This window comes from Bubalus bubalis, chromosome X (assembly GCF_019923935.1).
Source record: "Bubalus bubalis isolate 160015118507 breed Murrah chromosome X, NDDB_SH_1, whole genome shotgun sequence".
In the NCBI taxonomy this organism is placed as follows: domain Eukaryota; kingdom Metazoa; phylum Chordata; class Mammalia; order Artiodactyla; family Bovidae; genus Bubalus; species Bubalus bubalis.
The window spans coordinates 137,652,949-137,672,813 of NC_059181.1; the positions used below are offsets into that span (position 1 = coordinate 137,652,949).

At 38.8% G+C, this 19,865-nt stretch overlaps 1 protein-coding gene across 6 annotated transcripts in view; it reads left to right on the forward strand.

Annotated features, from left to right (window-relative positions):
• Positions 1 to 2,264: 2,264 nt before the first annotated feature.
• Positions 2,265 to 19,865, forward strand: part of SLC25A14 (solute carrier family 25 member 14) — a 37,490-nt gene continuing 19,889 nt past the window's right edge. Inside the window, exons 1-7 of one of the 6 annotated variants that reach the window (XM_006042990.3) lie at positions 2,414 to 2,550; positions 2,681 to 2,927; positions 8,167 to 8,260; positions 9,569 to 9,716; positions 12,222 to 12,316; positions 13,581 to 13,666; positions 16,899 to 16,994. In XM_006042990.3, coding sequence (XP_006043052.1) covers positions 2,853 to 2,927; positions 8,167 to 8,260; positions 9,569 to 9,716; positions 12,222 to 12,316; positions 13,581 to 13,666; positions 16,899 to 16,994 — 594 coding nt within the window. In that variant the 5' untranslated portion in view covers positions 2,414 to 2,550; positions 2,681 to 2,852. The other 5 variants (XM_006042992.3, XM_044936654.1, XM_044936655.1 and 2 more) reach the window with 5 other exon arrangements.

The window sequence follows — 19,865 nt, forward strand, 5'->3', positions numbered from 1 at the left end:
CTGGCTGGAAGAGTGTACTTTGCTGAGATGTAAATTTAAGGGTATTCACATTTTGGAATGCATGTACAGGTTTCTCACATTATTTTTAGTAAGGAAGTTTCTGAAGGTAACAAGGCTAGTACTAAAGTTGAAAGCAGTGTCGCATAGTGGTTAAGAGCTTGGCCTCTCAAATTCAAAGCTGAATTTGAATACCAGCTTTGCCACTCACCATGTTACTCTCTTAACTTCTTAAGACCTCACTTTTCCGATCTATCAAAAGGGGGAAATAATAGCCCCTGTCTCCTGGGGTAGTTTTGTGCACATGAAAGCTTTTGCACCACCTTGGTAAGGATTCCATAGTGTCAGCTGCTACTATGTGTGCCACCTGAATAAATTTTTTAAGTGGGGACAAAAAACCAAAATGTGAACTAAAATGAGAATGATTCTTTTGGAACAAAGGTATTCTGAACATTCATTCATTTAACAAATAATCATTTAGAGCCACGTGCTTTGCATTGACTTTTACTCAACATCTAAACCATACTATTTTGTATTCCCGTGTGATTATGGATCCTTCACGCAAGAGGCTTAAAAATGTAGCCCATTGGTTAACATAATCACCTAGGGTGATTTGAAGTTGTCCCTTCTGGTTCCTGGGGGTGGCTAGAGCCTGAAGCTGGTCACCAGGGCCTCTTATCATTTGCTGGCTGATTGTGAGGTCCGGATTAACTCTCAGACTCCCCTGTTAGTATTCCACTCTTCATTTTATCTAAAACTTTTTATGGTTCCCTTTTCTGCTTCTAATTTGCTCTTTCTTAACCATGCTTTGGTTCCAAATAGGAAAAGGAGTACGTCAAGGCTGTATATTGTCACCCTGCTTATTTAACCTATATGCAGAGTACATCATAAGAAATGGTGGGCTGGAGGAAGCACAAGCTGGAATCAAGATTTCCAGGAGAAATATCAATACCCTCAGATATGCAGATGACACCACCCTTATGGCAGAAAGTGAAGAAGAACTAAAGAGCCTCTTGATGAAAGTGAAAGAGGAGAGTGAAAAAGTTGGCTTAAACTTTAACATTCAGAAAACTAAGATCATGGCATCTGGTCCCATCACTTCATGGCAAATAGATGGGGAAACAGTGGAAACAGTGGCTGACTTTATTTTTCTGGGCTCCAAAATCACTGCAGATGGTGACTGTAGCCATGAAATTAAAAAACGCTTGTTCCTTGGAAGGAAAGTTATGACCAACCTAGACAGCATATTAAAAAGCAGAGACATTGCTTTGTCAACAAAGGTCCGTCTAGTCAAGGCTATGGTTTTTCCAGTAGTCATGTATGGATGTGAGAGTTGGACTGTGAAGAAAGCTGAGCACCAAAGAATTGATAGTTTTGAACTGTGGTGTTGGAGAAGACTCTTGAGAGTCCCTTGGACTGCAAGGGGATCCAACCAGTCCATCCTAAAGGAGATCAGTCCTGGGTGCTCTATTGGAAGGACTGATGTTGAAGCTGAAACTCCAATACTTTGGCCACCTGATGTGAAGAGCTGACTCATTTGAAAAGGCCCCGATGCTGGGAAAGATTGAGGACAGGAGGAGAAGGGGACGATAGAGGATGACATGGTTGGATGGCATCACCGACTCAGTGGACATGGGTTTGGGTAGACTTCGGCAGTTGGTGATGAACAGGGAGGCCTGGTGTGCTGCGGTTCATGGGGTCGCAAAGAGTCGGACACAACTGAGTGACTGAACTGAACCATGCTTTCAGGGCCTGGCAACCTCAGACCTGATGCTGAGATTGTTTGTTTACTTGATCTTTATTTGTGTCTCCTCCGCCCCCATCTCCTCCCCCTGCCCCGTCCCCCCAGCTCAACTGCTCCTGCTAAGTCACTTCAGTCGTGACCGACTCTGTGTGACCCCATAGACTGCAGCCCACCAGGCCCCCCCGTCCCTGGGATTCTCCAGGCAAGAACACTGGAGTGGGTTGCCATTTCCTTCTCCAATGCATGAAAGTGAAAAGTGAAAGGGAAGTCGCTCAGTCGTGTCCGACTCTTCGAGACCCCACGGAGGGCAGCCCAGCTCAGGCACCCCTCTAAATACCGCTCATGCCTTTTCCCACTTTTAAGATCTTTGCCCCGCCTCCTCACGCTCCCTTCATTCCCATACTCTGCGCGCAGGCGCCCCACCCCTCTTCTTTCCCTAGACCTCGCACGCGCGAGGTGGGTGGTGATACTGTAACAAGGCATCACTGCGCCCACGTTAGCTGCAGAAGCGGCTACATTCTCATGCCTTAGTCTCTTCTCCCTGCACTTCCCTCAAGTCAGGTTTCCCCCTCTGGGCCTTTGCGCCAGTAGCCTGCCCGACTCCCCCGTTAAGACCCTTGTCATTTCCGCCTTTTCCTTCGCGCCTCCGTTTTTAGGCTTAGAGGGGCGGAGTTGGGATGGCTGTACCACCGTTGCCGGGGCGACAGCTTGATTACTTCCGTTGGTATCAATGTTTCCGGGTTGGCGTTGCAGTGGCACTTCCGACTGTGGGAGCCTCGGCTTCCCAGTCGTCAGATGAGCCCGAGCAGGTGAGGGGGAGCTCCTGCACTTCCAGGCTGGGGAGCGGGGCTGGGCCGCGCCAGGCCGCGCGGGGCCGGGCTGGCCTGGTTCCCGACCTGGGAGGGGCTTAACGGTCCTTTGATCTCTCTCTCCCCTCAGCTGAGTCCCTTCCCTGTTTTTCACTCTTCTGGCATCGGTGGTTTTACTTCTTCGATTGAACCCTGCTTCCTCGACCCCCCAGGGAGGCCGCCTCATTAAGGCGCCTCCCTTCTCTCCACGAACTCGCTCTGACAGCTGAGGAACTGGCAAGATCCTGCTACCCAGAGGGTGAATGGGTATCTTTCCCGGAATAATCCTAATTTTTCTAAGGGTGAAGTTTGCAACGGCGGCCGTGATTGTAAGCGGAGTAAGCAAACACCTCCATTGTACTAGTGTGAGGGATGCTGTTGAAAGGTGCTCCCTTTCAATTTCTACCCCCTGTCACTCCTTGAGATCAAGGCATTGAAGGCATCTATTAAAATGCAGTTCAGCTAACTGATTGGGATGACAGCCATTATGAATATGAATTAGCTTCTCAGATAAGGTAAAAGCAGGGACATTTGTAGTTCTCTGTCAGTGTTTCCTTGTTGTTGTTTTTTTTTTTTTTCAGACCAGGGGTGCTTCAAGTCATCAACTCTTCCCTCACCTTCATTCCCTACATTATCAAGTTCCTTTGTGTCTCCATTTTAGAAGTTTATCTCTAATCTTGCTGCCAACAAACATCTTGTCTGCTTTACTTCACACCATCCTAAGCTAGTTTCCTTGCCTCTCCTGTTTGTAATCCATTGCTTGCTGCAACCCTAGTAGGCTAACTAAAATGTGGTAGATTTCATCAGGTCACTAATCTATTCAAAAATTTACAGTATCCCTTCCACCCTGCCACACTCACTTTGATTTCATGCCTTTCAACTGAATCTGTTCCTTATCATACTGTTTGTCTGATATTGTTTCAATATAAGCAAGATGTAAACAACATATTGTTTCAATATAGAATAATTCTCTGTTCCAGTTAGGTTGCGTTCTTTCTTCTGAGAACAAACCATACTGATGCTTGCCTCCACATCCTGTGTTTTTCCCCAAATTTGTGTCTCTACAGCCTGTTCTCCCCTTACTCTCTCCTTTACCTACACCTGTGAATATTCTACCTGCCCTCTATCAAGGCCCACTTTAAGTTCTCTCATCTCCATAAGCTTTTTCGAATTATTCAAGCTCATGTGGATTGGTTCCTTTTCCATGCTTGTCCTGCTCTTATAGTTTGTGCTATATAGTTTAGCACTTATTTTTTTTTCTCTGATGAACTACTTTGATTTCTTCCACCGGATTATAAGCTCTTGAAAGGCAAGTACTGTATTTCATACAACTTTTATCCCCACACCCATCTCCTTAATTATCCAGGAAACATAAATATCGTTATGGTGTTAGAACATGTTATGTGGTTTTCTTTTAAACATGGCATTTGTACCCGTAGCACATTGGACATTTAGTATGCCTTCAATAAGCATTTGCTTGAGTCTCTATTTTATCTTCTGAATCTGAGAATATCTAATGCCTACTCTTTCTTAAAGGGGAAACCAAGAAAAGCGCCTGGATTTTTCTGACCAGAGCTTTGCAGTAGTGTGACAGGATTATGTAACTTGTGTTCTAGGACATTCTTCTCATTCTTTAGGCTATCAAATATTCCTTAGTCAGATTTCAGAATACATGTCTGCATTTTGAAGGCATTTTTCATTGGCTTCTTTACACAATGAAAATACTTAAGGTACTGTATTTCTATTTTAACTCAGATGTGGCTTCTTTTACCCATATCTGGGGATAGACCCCACAAATCAAAATCCTTTGGGGAGTATTTTACACAAATAATTTTCTGCAACAAAACCTAGGGAGAGAGTCTCTGAGGATCAGCAAAGTGTCATGTACAGAGTGTGTAGTATTGGTCGGGTCCAGCAAGTTATCTTTCTGATTTCCCCTGTAACCTTTTACATACAGGCTGTATATGTTTATAATGGACATCACGGTGGAGCCAACCAAGTATTTAATGGATGTGTACCCAATTCTGTGTAAGCTATTTTAGGGGTTATAAAAAGTACCGTGAGACCAGGTGCCAGCCTTCAGGGATCTTACCTAGTTAAGAGAGAAAATAACACGGGGCAACCAGAATATAAAACCTCATCCTAGTCATTATTTGTATGCCTGAGATTTAAGATATAGAGGAGATAAATGAAGGCTCAAAAGAGCATTACACAGCTGTGGAATAGGTATGACATAACAGGCATGCATGTATACAGCCTTATGTAAAAGACTTGGAGATTATAGCTGACATTTTAATGATTCAGTAGTGTGATATGACTCCCATAAAAGTGACTGCAATTTTCAGCTATAGTAATTGAAGTGTTGGAGAACAACAAAAATTATTGGTAGATATTTAGCCTAAAAAATAAGTTGTAGGAGAAAATGGTAGCTGTCTTTAACTGTTTGATGGACTCCCCTAGGAGAAAAGAATAAATTGTTCATACTGCCTCCAAAATATGAGTGAAAACTAGAGGAAGACAGACTTTTGGCTCAGTATGAGAAGGGAATGTCTAAAATCAGACTTAAAGATGATACAGGATTTCTTCATAACAAGATTCTTTCCCTGCATTGGAGGGAAAGAAAGTTTACTATCAGATGGGAGTGGGAAGATGGCAGTGGTCCCAGACTTTTAGTCTTCATGGACCAGTAAAATTGAAATGAAGGTGTGGGGAGGCGGCACAAATTAGGGTACCCAGTCTTATTTTGCCAAATAAGAACACTGAACAAAATCAACTACCAGCTACTACATTTCATATAAGAAAGGTGATTTTTGAAAAATGCTCCAGGAGTAGGAAGAACATGATCTTCTAATAGTCCTTTAAATGAGATACATTTAGCTGAAAAAAGGCACTTGGTGCCCTTATTTTTATTTCAATTCAGAATTGTGAAAATTTCATTAAAGAACTACTGGGCTAACTGACCAGAGATTGTGACTGGTCTTTCTGCTCCCTGCTGTGGCTTTGCCCCCTGCCTTTAACTGCATTAGTATTATTCTCTGAACCCTGAGTACATCTTTATTAAAAGGCAGGTAGCAGGTAGTCAAGTCAGGCTTCTTCTATAATGAAGAGTTGAAAGAAGTGATGAAGAGAGAGCTTTCGAGAGAAGCATAGCTGCCTTTTGAAATGTTTGACTGTTTGGGGAAATCTCTAAATTAGTGAATGGAAAGGGGATTCCCCCTTCTAAACTTAGAAAAAGGACATGCCAGTTCCTTGCTTTTCCATGTCTACCCTTTCATTGTGTGTGTCATGTGTTGCTATTATTTGTAGTTTTAAAATATGGGCATAACTGAAAATGTTGATAAGGTAGTATTTAGTACTCAAGACTCTTCTTTCAAGCTGCAGCTGATATTTAAAGTACTTATTCCTACTTTGCTTTTTAGAATTCTTTTAAACAGTTTTCCTCCAAAAGAGCTATGTATTGCCGACTCTGTATGTCAGATGGACTGGCTGATCATATTATGCATGAAAGGAAGTTTCCGTAATTATTTTTGTGGCCTCTTAAACATTTGTCTGCATGTTAGCTATCCTTTCTGGAAAGTTGTTTTTCTGTGCTTAGTTACAGAGGATTCCTTATGCGGAAACAAAGCAAAACCTTGTCTCCTCTTAAAGCGAAAAACTGAAAAGCGAAGTCGCTCAGTCGTGTCCAAGTTTTTGCGACCCCATGGACTGTAGCCTGCCACGCTGCTCTGTCCATGGGATTTTCCAGGCAAGAGTACTGGAATGGGTTGCCATTTCCTTCTCCTCTTAAAAGAGACTGTCAATTCAGTGCTAATCCCAGATTGGGCAGTAGGGGAGGTGGGCAGTAAGTATTATCTGTTAAAATATATATATTTGAGTACTTAACTATTCAAAAAATGTAATAATGGTAACTAATAGTTGTTGAATTAGGTGCCAGGTACTTTTCTAAGAGTTTTATGTGTTTTATTTAATTTTCATAACAATCCTATAATACAGTACTTATTATTATTCCCATTTTACAATTCAGCAAACTCAGGCACACGTGGTTAAATAACTTGCCCAAGGTCTCAGAATGAATAAGTGGTGGTGCCAGGATTTAAACCTAGGCAAGTCTAACTTTTCGAATCCTCATCCCTGGCCAAAGACCAGTTGAAGTTGCTTTTGAAATTCAATAGTAGGCAGACCTTGAAGATCTGAAAAAAGGAATATTTAAGAGAAATCTGAGAAGCCATCCTAAGAAAATAGCTTCCAGCTGGACCAGAATTTAGTAGGCAAGGCCTAGAGCAGAAGGTCTTAAAGCTTGAAAATATCAGCATTGTTTGTAAATTTTCATATTCTCAGGCCAGACCCAGACCACCAATCAAAATCTTGCAGAAGTAAGCCCCAGCAATCTGTGTTTTAATCTGCCTTCTGGGTGATTCTGGTGCCCATTAAAATTTGAGAACCACTCTTGGAGAAGGCAGAGCTGTAGGGAAAATAAAATTCCAGAGAGAAATAGCTGGGAGTGGCAGGAAAAGAAAATAGGCTGAAAAGATTGAGGGTGACAGGTCTAATGGGGGCAGGAGGGGAGGGAGGTAAGGAGGACTGGGAGTAGAATACTTTGTTAAAGAACTCAAACATCAAAGAGAAACAGTATTTATATTTATGTGCTTTAAAAGGTGGAGAAGGCAATGGCACCCCACTCCAGTATTCCTGCCTGTAAAATCCCATGGAGGCGGAGCCTGGTAGGCTGCAATCCATGGGGTCGCTGAGGGTCGGACACGACTGAGCGACTTCCCTTTCACTTTTCACTTTCATGCATTGGAGAAGGAAATGGCAACCCACTCCAGTGTTCTTGCCTGGAGAATCCCAGGGATGGGGGAGCCTGGTGGGCTGCCGTCTATGGGGTCACACAGAGTCGGACATGACTGAAGTGACTTAGCAGCTTTAAAAGGACAGAGACAAGGAGATTCACTAGATGGATATATGTTAAATGTCAGGGAGAAGAGGGACATCATCCATGTTGCTGTCATTCCTCAGAGAAACAAAGGAAGGTGAAAAGGTGCTTAACTTGGCCTGGGCCTAGTGGGAGGAGGTTTTGTGTAGCTGGAAAGTAGCTAGATGAAATAAAGTTTAGTGGAGAGATGAGAGGGCTAAGAATATGAGAAGGTAGTGATGCCAGTCTGTGCTTTGCACCTGAATCAAGCTAACAATACCATGAACTGCTTTTATGAGATGCCTCAGCCTATGTAATTTAAACTCCAGATTCCTTCACTTGTAATTGTCTAATTGAATGTCTAAGTTGGGTGTGCTAGATGGACTGAAACCTCTTCTTCGGGTGGGATGGGGATAAAACACTAAAGAAACTAGAGAACGTGAAGTGCACAGGTTGACATTTGAGTGAATCGCACACTTACCCCTACAGAAAGGCAGTAAAGAACACGTTCATGGTCATCTATCACATAAGAGGAGCCTTCATTTTGTGTCATTCCACTTGGTAGGGTTTTTCTCTATGTCTGTTTTGTTTGCTCTAAGTTGTGATCATACACTGACAGGTGCTCCTCACTCTTGTGCCTTGTTCTGATTTGTGTTTATTTTTAGCACCAGAAAAGTGCCACTGTAAGCCATGAGATGTCTGGTCTGAATTGGAAACCCTTTGTATATGGCGGCCTTGCCTCTATTGTTGCTGAGTTTGGTAAGAATGTGGAAACCGACATATCTGCTCCTTTGGGGTATAGATATGGTAATGTTATTTTTGGTAAAAAGTGGAGAAAAAGAAGCTTGCCTATTTGCTTTAAAAACTGTTGTCTCATACATCAACATGAATCATCCAGAAACCAACACAATACTGTAATTATCCTTCAATTAAAAATAAGAAAAAAACTTGTCTCAATTCTATCAAGTAATATTTTCTGGGAAAGTACTACTACTGCAAGTGATGTTAAGAAAAGTCAAACTTAGGACGCTGTTTTGGTGGTTTAATGATTTAATTTGCTAGGCTTAAGAAGTGTGCATGAAAATATAGAGGAGTTCGGTAAGATAGCGGTTTCTGCTATATTCTTATACTAATGACCTTTCCTTTGTGCTCAGTTGTTCATAAATTTCTTAGTAAGTATTCAAACTCCTTGTTGTCAAACCTCTTTCCCATTTTGGAAGAAAATTGACCAACAAGATCAAACCAGATTCTTCTCTTTTTGATTTTAATTTTGGAGTACTTTTAGATTGTTTTTCATTTTCCAGATTCTCTTTCCTAAATTGTTTGTTGAGTGACCCCACTAGCTTTTCTTGACTTTCTTGTCATGAACTCTGGTATTAGGATATCAGGGTCATCAGTGACCAGAGTTGCATAACCACTGTGTTAGTTTTAGACCTTGAAATAGTCCTTGAAACATTTTGCCAATATAATGACTACTTTGTCTGTGTTGATATAATAAGAGAAAGAAGTTTGGTTAAAGAAATTTTCCTGCTAAACACTGTGCTGGTTAGTCCTGAATTACCCAAGGAACCAGATGAGTAGGCTATTTAGTCCTGTATAGGACTTTACCCGGAGAAGGTAATGGCATCCCACTCCAGTACTCTTGCCTGGAAAATCCCATGGATGGAGGAGCCTGGTGGGCTGCAGTCCATGGGGTCGCTGAGGGTCGGACACGACTGAGCGAATTCCTTTTCACTTTTCACTTTCATGCATTGGAGAAGGAAATGGCAACCCACTCCAGTGTTCTTGCCTGGAGAATCCCAGGGACGGGGGAGCCTGGTGGGCTGCCGTCTTTGGGGTCGCAGAGTCGGACATGACTGAAGCGACTTAGCAGCAGCAGCAGCAGATATAGTACATTTCACTTTATCATATATAGCCCTTGTCCTCTGATAGTAATATTTTAGTGAAGATCTAGCTGTTATAAAAAGGACTTTGCCTTATGTTTTAAAAATTACCATTGGCCTGAATCATCCAAAATTTAACTATGACTCTCTGGAAAAACTTACAAATGAGTGTGTTACTTCATAGGAACTTTCCCCGTGGACCTGACCAAAACAAGACTTCAAGTTCAAGGCCAAAGTATTGATGTCCGCTTCAAAGAGATAAAATACCGAGGAATGTTTCATGCTTTGTTCCGAATCTATAAAGAAGAAGGTGTATTGGCTCTGTATTCGGGGTGAGAATGGATTCTTTCCTTACATCATGAAGAGAAATAATTTTTTGAGAAGCCATGTAGTTCAGCATTAGATAGTTTGTGCCGTTTATATCCACCATTTCAACTTGTAATTCAATATTTTTTTAACTTTTTGTTTTATATTGGAGTACAGCTGATTAACAGTGTTGTGATAGTTTTAGGTGAACAGTGAAGGGGCTCAGCCATACATATACATGTATCCATATGCCCCCAAACTCCTGTCACATCCATGCTGTCACAAAATGTAATTCAATATTGATGTGCCAATTTATATTTCACTTGCTTGTAAATCTTGAGCTTTGGATTTTGTGTTCATTTGGCTATAAGTGATACATTTTAAAAACAGATATCTCAGTGTAGCCCTGGCTTTCTCCTTTTTTCCTGAGAGTCATCCATAGCCACCATGAATAGCAGAGCACCAATTGACAGTATATATTTCTGTGATACTCTTCCTGAGTTGCCAAATCCTGACTTAAATTATTTTTTCCTCTTTAAAGAAATACTATTCTGGCAGTTTAAACATAACATGAAGAATAAGAGAGAGGGAGACCCATCATTTTTTGGGGGGGGAATCATCTTTTGATTATTCATAAATTGGCGGCTTATTGTCCACTGTGTTGTTTAATCTGCTGCCAATTTACTAGTTCACTTCTGCATCTAGGGTCCCAGTTCATTGCTCTGGGAATGGATATCAATTTTATTATTAACTTATGTTGGACTTAATTTCAAAGATAATTTACTTGGGGAAAAAATCAAGAATTACATCCTGAAGCAAATGAGTCATGGATCATGTGTTTCACCTTGTTCTTTCATCGGCACAGATAATCACAAGATACTTTTTTCAGATAGCAAGCAATAAAGTCAGAAATATGCATGTTTTGTCATCATTTTAAAATCTTAACTGTTTGAACTGCTGCTGTCTTTCTATTTATAACTGCTAAAGTTTAATTCTGCAATATGGAAGAATCTCAAAGGAGGTATGAGTGAGAATATCTCCAGTTAATAAGCAGAACTTGAATAGAATGAAATCTTGGCTCTGGTGTCTCCTGGATAAGATTAAAGTTGTATCTGCAACTGCTAGGAATTAAGGTGGATTTTTTTTAAAAAGCTATGAAGCAGGTAATAGTGTATACGTCTTCTGCATTACTGGATTCAATTTGCTAATATTTTGTTAAAGATTTTCATATCTAAGTTTATGATAGATATTGGGTTGTAGTTTTCCTTTTCTGTACTGTTTTTTTCTGGTTTTGTTATCAGGGTAATACTAGCTACATAAAATAAGTTGAGAAGTGTTCCCTCTTCTGTTTTCTGGAAGAGATTGTGTAAGATTGATGTTAATTTATTAAATGTTTGGTTGAATTCCCTAGTGAAATTATCTGGGCCTAGAGATTTCCTTTTTGGAAACTTTTAAATTATAAATAAAAATGTTTTAGATGTTATGAGATTATTTGGATTATCTATTTCATATTGATTGAATTTTGGTAGTTTGTGGTTCTCAAAGAATTAATCCATTTCTTCTAAGTTGTTGAATTTATAGCATAAGGTTGTTTATGTTGTTGTTGAGTCGCTAAATCATGTCCAACTCTTTTGAAACCCCATGGACAATAGCCCTCTAGGCTCCTCTGTCCATGGGATTATCCAGGCAAGAATATTAGCCATTCCCTTCTCCCAAGGGCCTTCCCAACCCAGGGATCAAACCCGGGTCTCCTGCATGGCAGGTGGATTCTTTACCACTGGGCCACCATTCTTCTAATGACTGCAGGGTTGTAGTGCTATTCCCCATGTCATTCCTGATATTGGTGACTTACTGTTTTTCTCTTATAACTACCATGACCCTTACTAGAGGTTTATTAATTTTGTTGACTTTTTTCTGAATAACTTTTTGTTTCATTGATTTTCCTCTATTTTCATGTTTTCAATTTTATTAATTTATGCCATTTATTATCTACTTCCTTCTGCTTGCTTTGGGTTCACTTTGCTCTTTTTTTTTCTTGTTTCGTGAGGGTAGGAACTTAGCTTATTGATTTTGAGACTCTCCCTCTTTTCTAATGTAAGCATTTTGTGCTATAAATTTCTCTCTCAGCACTGCTTTGGCTGCATCCCACATATTTTAAAAGGTTGAAATTTCATTTTCATTCAATTTTATGTGTTTAAAAAATACACCAATGTCACCCAAGGATTGTTTAGAAGTACCATTTAATTTCCAAGTGTTTGTGGGTTTTCCTTACCCTACTGATTTCCAGTTTAATTCCATTATGGTTAGAGAACATACTGTATATAATATCAATCATTTTAAATTTTTTGAGGTTTGTTTTATGACCCAAATATGCTCTCTCGGTGCATGTTCCATGGATACATGAAAACAATGCATATTTTGCTGTTTTTATGGAATGAGGTGGGTGATGGAAGTGAATAGGCAGTCTAGATATGTATAATCTGCAAGTATATGATAAAGATAACTTTTTTTTCTTTCTTTCTCTTTGGCAGAATCGCTCCTGCTTTACTAAGACAGGCATCATATGGCACCATTAAAATTGGCATTTACCAGAGCTTGAAGAGATTATTTGTAGAACGTTTAGAAGGTCAGTGTAGACTCCTCATTCTCTTTCGAGATAACACTCAAAGGGATTGTTAAAATTATGCTTAGTGAGAAGTGTTAATCATGGGGTGTCTGAGAATGGATAACAGTCATTGCAAGGTCAAAGTAAGCTTGCACTGATTTGAGATTAATCCCACTATAGGTTTGAGGGATCTGCTCTTCAAGTTTGTCCGTTTTCCTGTCAAACAAAAAAAAAGGCTTCTGGTCATCACAGAGAGAACATGGAACAAACTTGTTGAGAAAATTAATGCTGTCCTCATCTATAAGAGAACTTCAACTATAAGGAATCCTCTAGCTGTGGGTTTTGATAAGCTTTGGTTAGATAGAGTGGTTTTATATATACATATAATATGGTCATCTTAACCCACATTCAGCATTACCATTGTCTATTTGCTGCTATAGCTTTTTCAGCTAAATACTGTACTAAAATGATTATTTTACTACAGGCCTGAGGCTGTTGCATAGTTGGGGACAGCTGGAGAGCTTTTCGGTTAGTAATGTCCTTTGAATTGCTTTATTTTCTAAATCAGCTTTTTCTGAAGCCTCTTCTTTGAGGATCCTGAAGTATTCTAGTCCTGAAATAATTTCCTCTCACATTTTCTTCACTTGGGTTTACCTAGTTTCTCTTCGTATGTTCTTCATGGTGAGGAGGCATGATGAAGATTGAATTTTAGAATAATATGCTCTGTGGTTTCTTTGTTCTTTTTTCTAGCTGAGAGAATTTAGTTCCAAATGACTAGTTTTTCACATTTAACTACAGAAATCTTCTGTAAATAAATAGATGCTAGTAGCTATCAAGGCCAATTGAAATTAGTATTTAGGAAATTTTTTTCTTTTAGACATAAGATTTTATTTTTTAAGATTTGGTTCTGAGTCTTTTGAGTTGATAATTCTCTAGAAAGAGACTTAAAATTTTTTCTTTAGATGTTTGAAGTGATTAAAGTGCTATTTGCACTTTCTGAATTTATATGGAATATTGGCAGTTATATAGAATAATAGGATATATTCCAGTGTATTTTAGAAATATTTTAAAATAATCTATGTTTTACAAATTTTTTGTTTCAGTACTCATTTGGAACCTAGAAATATTTGAGTTTCTTTATTTTCATAAGCTTTGTAGTTCATTTCTACAGTCATTTTTCTGACCATGCTTCCCTTCCTCTGATAGCTCAGTACTCTCTTTTCAGAAACTCTCTTCTCAGTGCCTCTTATAAGCAGACCTTTCTTTTCCTTGTTCCTTTTTACAGATGAAACTCTTTTAATTAATATGATATGTGGAGTAGTGTCAGGAGTGATATCTTCTGCTATAGCCAATCCCACCGATGTGCTGAAGGTAAGGAAAGTCTGGTTGCATTGGGTGTATTCAGTGTGAAGCAAAAAGAGCATGAGCTTTGTATCAGATTTGGTCACAAATCCCTACTGTGTCACTTGCCAGTTGTAAAACCTTGGGCAGATCACTAAACTGCTTTAAGCCTCAGTTTTCTCATTTGTAAAATGAAGATAATTCAGTATATAATACATAAAGTTGTTAAGAATTAAAGGTAATATAGGTAAACTATCATTACACATGGTAGGTAGTAGATGTTCAATAAATAGTAGTCAGTTTATTATGATATGCTTTAATCCATTGGTCTTCAGACTATAGAGTAAGCAAACCTTTAAACGTTCTTTCCAAGAGCTATGCAATTTTAAGGGAATCAGTTTCCAGATCCCTTACTTTCTTTATACCCTTCTCAAAAACTGATCTAAAAGTGAACTTATGTTTATAACAACCCTTTCTCCACTTTAAAAGAGAAAGGCATATTATATTCCCCCACCCATCCCAAATCTTAGTATGGTATATCGACCTATAGTGTAACCTGGAATATCAAACAAAGGGATACACTGAAATACAGTTTTAGAGAAACCTCTTTTAATGACTAATTGAGGTATCTTAAGTCGATAATGTCGATGTCTTTTCCTGTCCTATCCATAATTCTATTAAGGATGAGATTTAGCTTTAAAATTATATATTTTGGCTTATGTTGAAATATTCTGAATTCAGGACCAGAACATTATAGGTTAGTGGTACTGAGTTTTTTACAATATAATTGGATTTCTTTCAGTATTTATCAGAACACAGAATGAAACATTTATTTAATTATATCAGTAATATTAATGTATATTTTATTTAATCTAATAATTTAATTTGATCTAATAGTATCAATCTATATCTTATATTTGAGATAGAGTGGTAAACATTTCCAATTTATTAACTCATTTAAACTTATGATAATTAAAATTACTAAATATATGATTAAAATGTATAAGAAGATCCCAAGTTTAAAAAAATTATTTTAGGGGAAATGTGAAGGAAAAAAAATAGGAGAACATATACTTTATTTATTTGAAACCACAGGTGGCTAGGTTAAGTGGAAAGGGCATCTGTTGTGATTCAGAGAGCTTTGAGAACTGAGAGAGTGACTTGAAAAACACATGAAAGAAACCAGTGGTGGTTGATGAAGAAACTATGAAAATGATATTTCTGGATTAAATTGAGAAAATTTTACCTACAGAATTTTTATATCACTTTAGAGTATACAGACCAAGTACAGTTATGTAAAGTTTAAAAATAAAATAAAATTAAAAAAAAATTAAAAAATAAAAAAAAAAATAAAGATAACTGACTGTATCCTAAAACTCTAAAATATTTGCCATGTAATTACACTTGTTAGAATGTGCTTTTCAGATTCACTTCCGTTTCCTGTCCCTCTGACCTGTCTGGTACAGTTGCAACCACTGACCAATGCTACAGTCTACCTTTTCCTTTCTTATACTTAGGTAGGGCTGAGTGGTGAGTGGTCCTGGGGAGTGGGGGACCAGGGTAGTCACAATCTTATTAGGAGTTACAATCACTGTTGATCTGTTTAATCCTTTCACTTATCCTTAAAGGGTTCTCTCTCTGAACTATATGCTGCTTTCTTGCCTGTGTGCATGTAGTTCTCTTTTTGCCTGCAATGATTTCCCCCCCTTTCCTCAGGAATTTGTCCTTCAAGACAGCTCAGAAACAGGGTCAGGACTAGGACAACACAAGTGAGATACTCCGCTTGGGTGCAAAATGTCAGGATGTGCCAAAGAAAACCTCAATAATCAAGAGGAAATAACTTTTTGTGCAATCTTTTTTAAAAATTCAAATGAGTGCAAAAAATTTATGATGAAACAAAATAGCCATATTTTGTACAATCCATCTCACTTGCTTACGTTAACCTGCCCTGTTGGATCCTGTCTTTAGTTACAATTTTGATGATTGGTTCATCGTAGGTTTTTGTGCATTCATTTTTATTTTGAAAAATATTGCATTCAAATATCATTTATCTGAATTACTGAGGTTTTTTTACACCCCCCTGCTACATTCTGTGGCTGAGGAAAGTACCACACTTACCTCAATGTCATCTCAACCCTGCTCAAGAATTACCTCCATAAAGAAGTCCTCTACTTACCATAGGATATTTATGGTTTCAGTTTGTCTTTGTGATAGTTTCTATTTCATTTTAATATGGTTTCAGTTTTATTTCTACACTCTTAGTAGTAGCAGTTGACTTTCCACATAAAAACATATTGCTGTACTGTGACTTACCAAGAACATTTATTAAAACCTAGAGTTGTGCTTCATGAAAGTCAGGCCTGCATTTGGTCCACTAGAATTTAGTGACTGACTACTATGATCTGTGTGTGCTCTCAGTGGTGAATTGTATCAGATCTTTCACATGGCCTGGCAATGCTATCTCCCCTTTCTTGTGCCTCTCAGAGGCTACTTTGCAGAATACAGTGTCATGCTTTTTACAAGTAAAACTCAATGTGAGGTCTTGTGAGCATTAGATTATATTTTAAAACTTTTCCTGCCTGCTTTTTACACCTCAATAAACAATGCATGTTCAGTGTAGCAAAAAGTGGAAGGAAGGAAAAACACAAAAGAGAGAAATGCCCATTTGTGGCTTCATCACTTAAACTTAAGCTACCATCAGCATTTGGTTTTGCATATGGTTATTTTTAAGTTTACATATTTTTGATAAAAATAATATGCCATACATACTGCTTTGCAACCTGCTTTTTCTATCTAGCAGTTAATTGTTGACATTTTCAAATATCCACAAATATTATTCTACAATCAAATTTTATGGCTGTATACTATTCCATTAAATGGATGTTTCATACTTTATGCAACTAATCCTTTGTTATTTTTGAACATGTAGGTTGTTTCTAGTTTTTCACTAAACTACTCATAGTTTAAATGGATTCTTTTCTACCTTCTCTGAGTACATGTTCTTTTTTTTCCCCCAATTTTCTTCCAACTCCAGAAATGATGGACTTAGTATGAAGAATGTGAGGCTGATGAAAATCATCTTTATAAAATATACTTTGGCACAAATAATGCTGTATATACATAGCTTAAGTCATTAATTTCATCATAATAGCAGGCTGATTTTTTGGATAATTCCCAAATACTGTTTTCTTTATTTTAAATGAGTGAAACGTTTCATTTTGGTTCTCCGTCAAAACAAAATTTGCACCTCTTCTGATTTTAGATTCGAATGCAGGCTCAAGGAAGCTTGTTCCAAGGCAGCATGATTGGCAGCTTCATTGATATATACCAACAAGAAGGTACCCGGGGTTTGTGGAGGGTGAGTACTCTTGGTATTATTCTTTACACCTGGAATTTGTGAAGAAGACCTTTAATATAAAGGCATAAAATTGTGAATTGTCACCTTATACTATGTAAGATTCTTGATAACCCCAAAAAGATAAGAGGGTAAGAAGCTCCTTATCACCTTTGAAAGGACCAAAACTTATCAGTTGTTTTTCAGTTCAGTTCAGTTGCTCAGTTGTATCCGACTCTTTGCAACCCCATGGACTGCAGCACGCCAGGCCTCCCTGTCCATCACCAACTCCCAGAGTTCACTCAAACTCACGTCCATCGAGTCAGTGATGCCATCCAGCTATCTCATCCTCTGTCATCCCCTTCTCCTCCTGCCCCAAATCCCTCCCAGCATCAGAGTCTTTTCCAGTGAGTCAACTCTTCGCATGAGGTGGCCAAAGTACTGGAGTTTCAGCTTTAACATCATTCCTTCCAAAGAACACCCAGGGCTGATCTTCAGAATGGACTGGTTGGATCTCCTTGCAGTCCAAGGGACTCTCGAGTCTTCTCCAACACCACAGTTCAAAAGCATCAATTCTTCGGTGCTCAGCTTTCTTCACAGTCCAACTCTCACATCCATACATGACCACTGGAAAAACCATAGCCTTGACTAGACGGACCTTTGCTGGCAAAGTAATGTCTCTGCTTTTTAAAAAAATTTATTTATTTTTTAATTGAAGGATAATTGCTTTACAAAATTTTGTTGTTTTCTGTCAAACCTCAACATGAATCAGCCATAGGTATACATATATTCCCTCCCTCTTGAACCTCAAGAGGAACCACAATATGATGGGCATATTGTGCCCATCTTTGTAGGAAATGTTCCCTTGGTACCTCTAAGTTTCTTGAAGAGGTCTCTAGTCATTCCCATTCTGTTGTTTTTCTCGATTTCTTTGGATTGATCACTTTAACATTATAAAAGTTAAAAGATATACTATAAAATATTGAGAAAATATATGAAGAAGAAAAATATCCAGTAATCCCACTAGCTAGTAATGTCTGTGCTTTATTAATATGCTGTCTAGGTTGGTCATAGCTTTTCTTCCAAGGAGCAAGCGTCTTTTAATATCATGGCTACAGTTAACATCTGCATTGATTTTGGAGCCCAAGAAAATAAAATTTGTCACTGTTTCCATTGTTTCCCCATTTATTTGCCATGAAGTGATGGGACCAGATGCCATGATCTTAGTTTTCTGAATGTTGAGTTTTAAGCCAGCTTTTTCACTCTCCTCTTTCACTTTCATCAAGAGCCTCTTTAGTTCCTCTTGACTTTCTGCCATAAGGGTGGTATCATCTGTATATCTGAGGTTATTGATATTTCTCCTGGCAGTCTTGATTCCAGCTTGTGGTTCATCCAGCCCGGCATTTTGCATGATGTTCTCTGCATATAAGTTAAATAATCAGGGTGACAATATACAGCCTTGACATACTCCTTTCCCACTTTGGAACCAGTCTTGTGCTCCATGTTCAGTTCTAACTGTTGCTTCTTGACCTGCATACAGATTTCTCTGGAGGCAGGTGAGGTGGGCTGGTATTCCCATCTCTTGAAAAATTTTCCACAGCTTGTTGTGATGCACACAGTCAAAGGCTTTAGCGTAGTCAATGAAGCAGAAGCAGATGTTTTTCTGGAATTCTCATGCTTTTTCTATGATCCAGCATATGTTGGCAGTTTGACCTCTGGTTCATCTGCCTGTTTTAAATCCAACTTGAACATCTGGAAGTTCTTGGTTCATGTACTGTTGAAGCCTAGCTTGGAGAATTTTGAGTATTAATTTGCTAGCATGTGAGATGAGTGCAGTTGTGTGGTAGTTTGAACATTCTTGGACACGGCCTTTCTTTGGGATTGGAATGAAGACTGACTTTTTCCAGTCCTGTGACCACTGCTATGTTTTCCAAATTTGCTGGCATAATGAGTGCAGCACTTTCACAGCATCGTATTTTAGGATTTGAAATAGCTCAACTGGAATTCTGTCACCTCCACTAGCTTTGTTTGTAGTGATGCTTCATAAGGCCCACTTGACTTTGGACTCTAGGATGTCTGGTTCTAGGTGAGTGATCACACCATTGTGGATATCTGGGTCATGAAGATCTTTTTTGTATAGTTCTTCTGTGTATTCTTGCCACTTCTACTTAATATTTCTTGCTTCTGCTAGGTCCCTACCATTTCTGTCCTTTATTGAGCCCATCTTTGAATGAAATGTTCCCTTGGTATCTCTAATTTTCTTGAAGATATCTCTGGTCATTCCCATTTTGTTGCTTGTCTCCATTTCTTTGGATTGATCACTTTAACACTATAAAAATTAAAAGATATACTATAAAATATTGAGAAAATATATAAAGAAGAAAAATATCCAGTAATCCTAACTAGAAATATCACTGTTAACATTTTGTCATATTATCTTCCAGTCTTCTATATGTACTTTGGGTTTTTTGTTTTGTTCCTATAACTTTTTATCCTATGTTAATCACTTAAGTTTGTAATATTAAATAAGACTAGTAGTTCAGTTCAGTTCAGTTGCTCAGTCGTGTCCAACTCTTTGCGACCCCATGAATCGCAGCACGCCAGGCCTCCCTGTCCATCCCCAACTCCCGGAGTTTACTCAAACTCATGTCCATCGAGTCGGTGATGCCATCCAGCCATCTCATCCTCTGTCATCCCCTTCTCCTCCTGCCCCCAATCGCTCCCAGCATCAGAGTCTTTTCCAATGAGTCAACTCTTCGCATGAGGTGGCCAAAGTATTGGGAGTTTCAGCTTTAGCATCAGTCCTTCCAATGAACACCCAGGACTGATCTCCTTTAGGATGGACTGGTTGGATCTCCTTGCAGTCCAAGGGACTCTCAAGAGTCTTCTCCAACA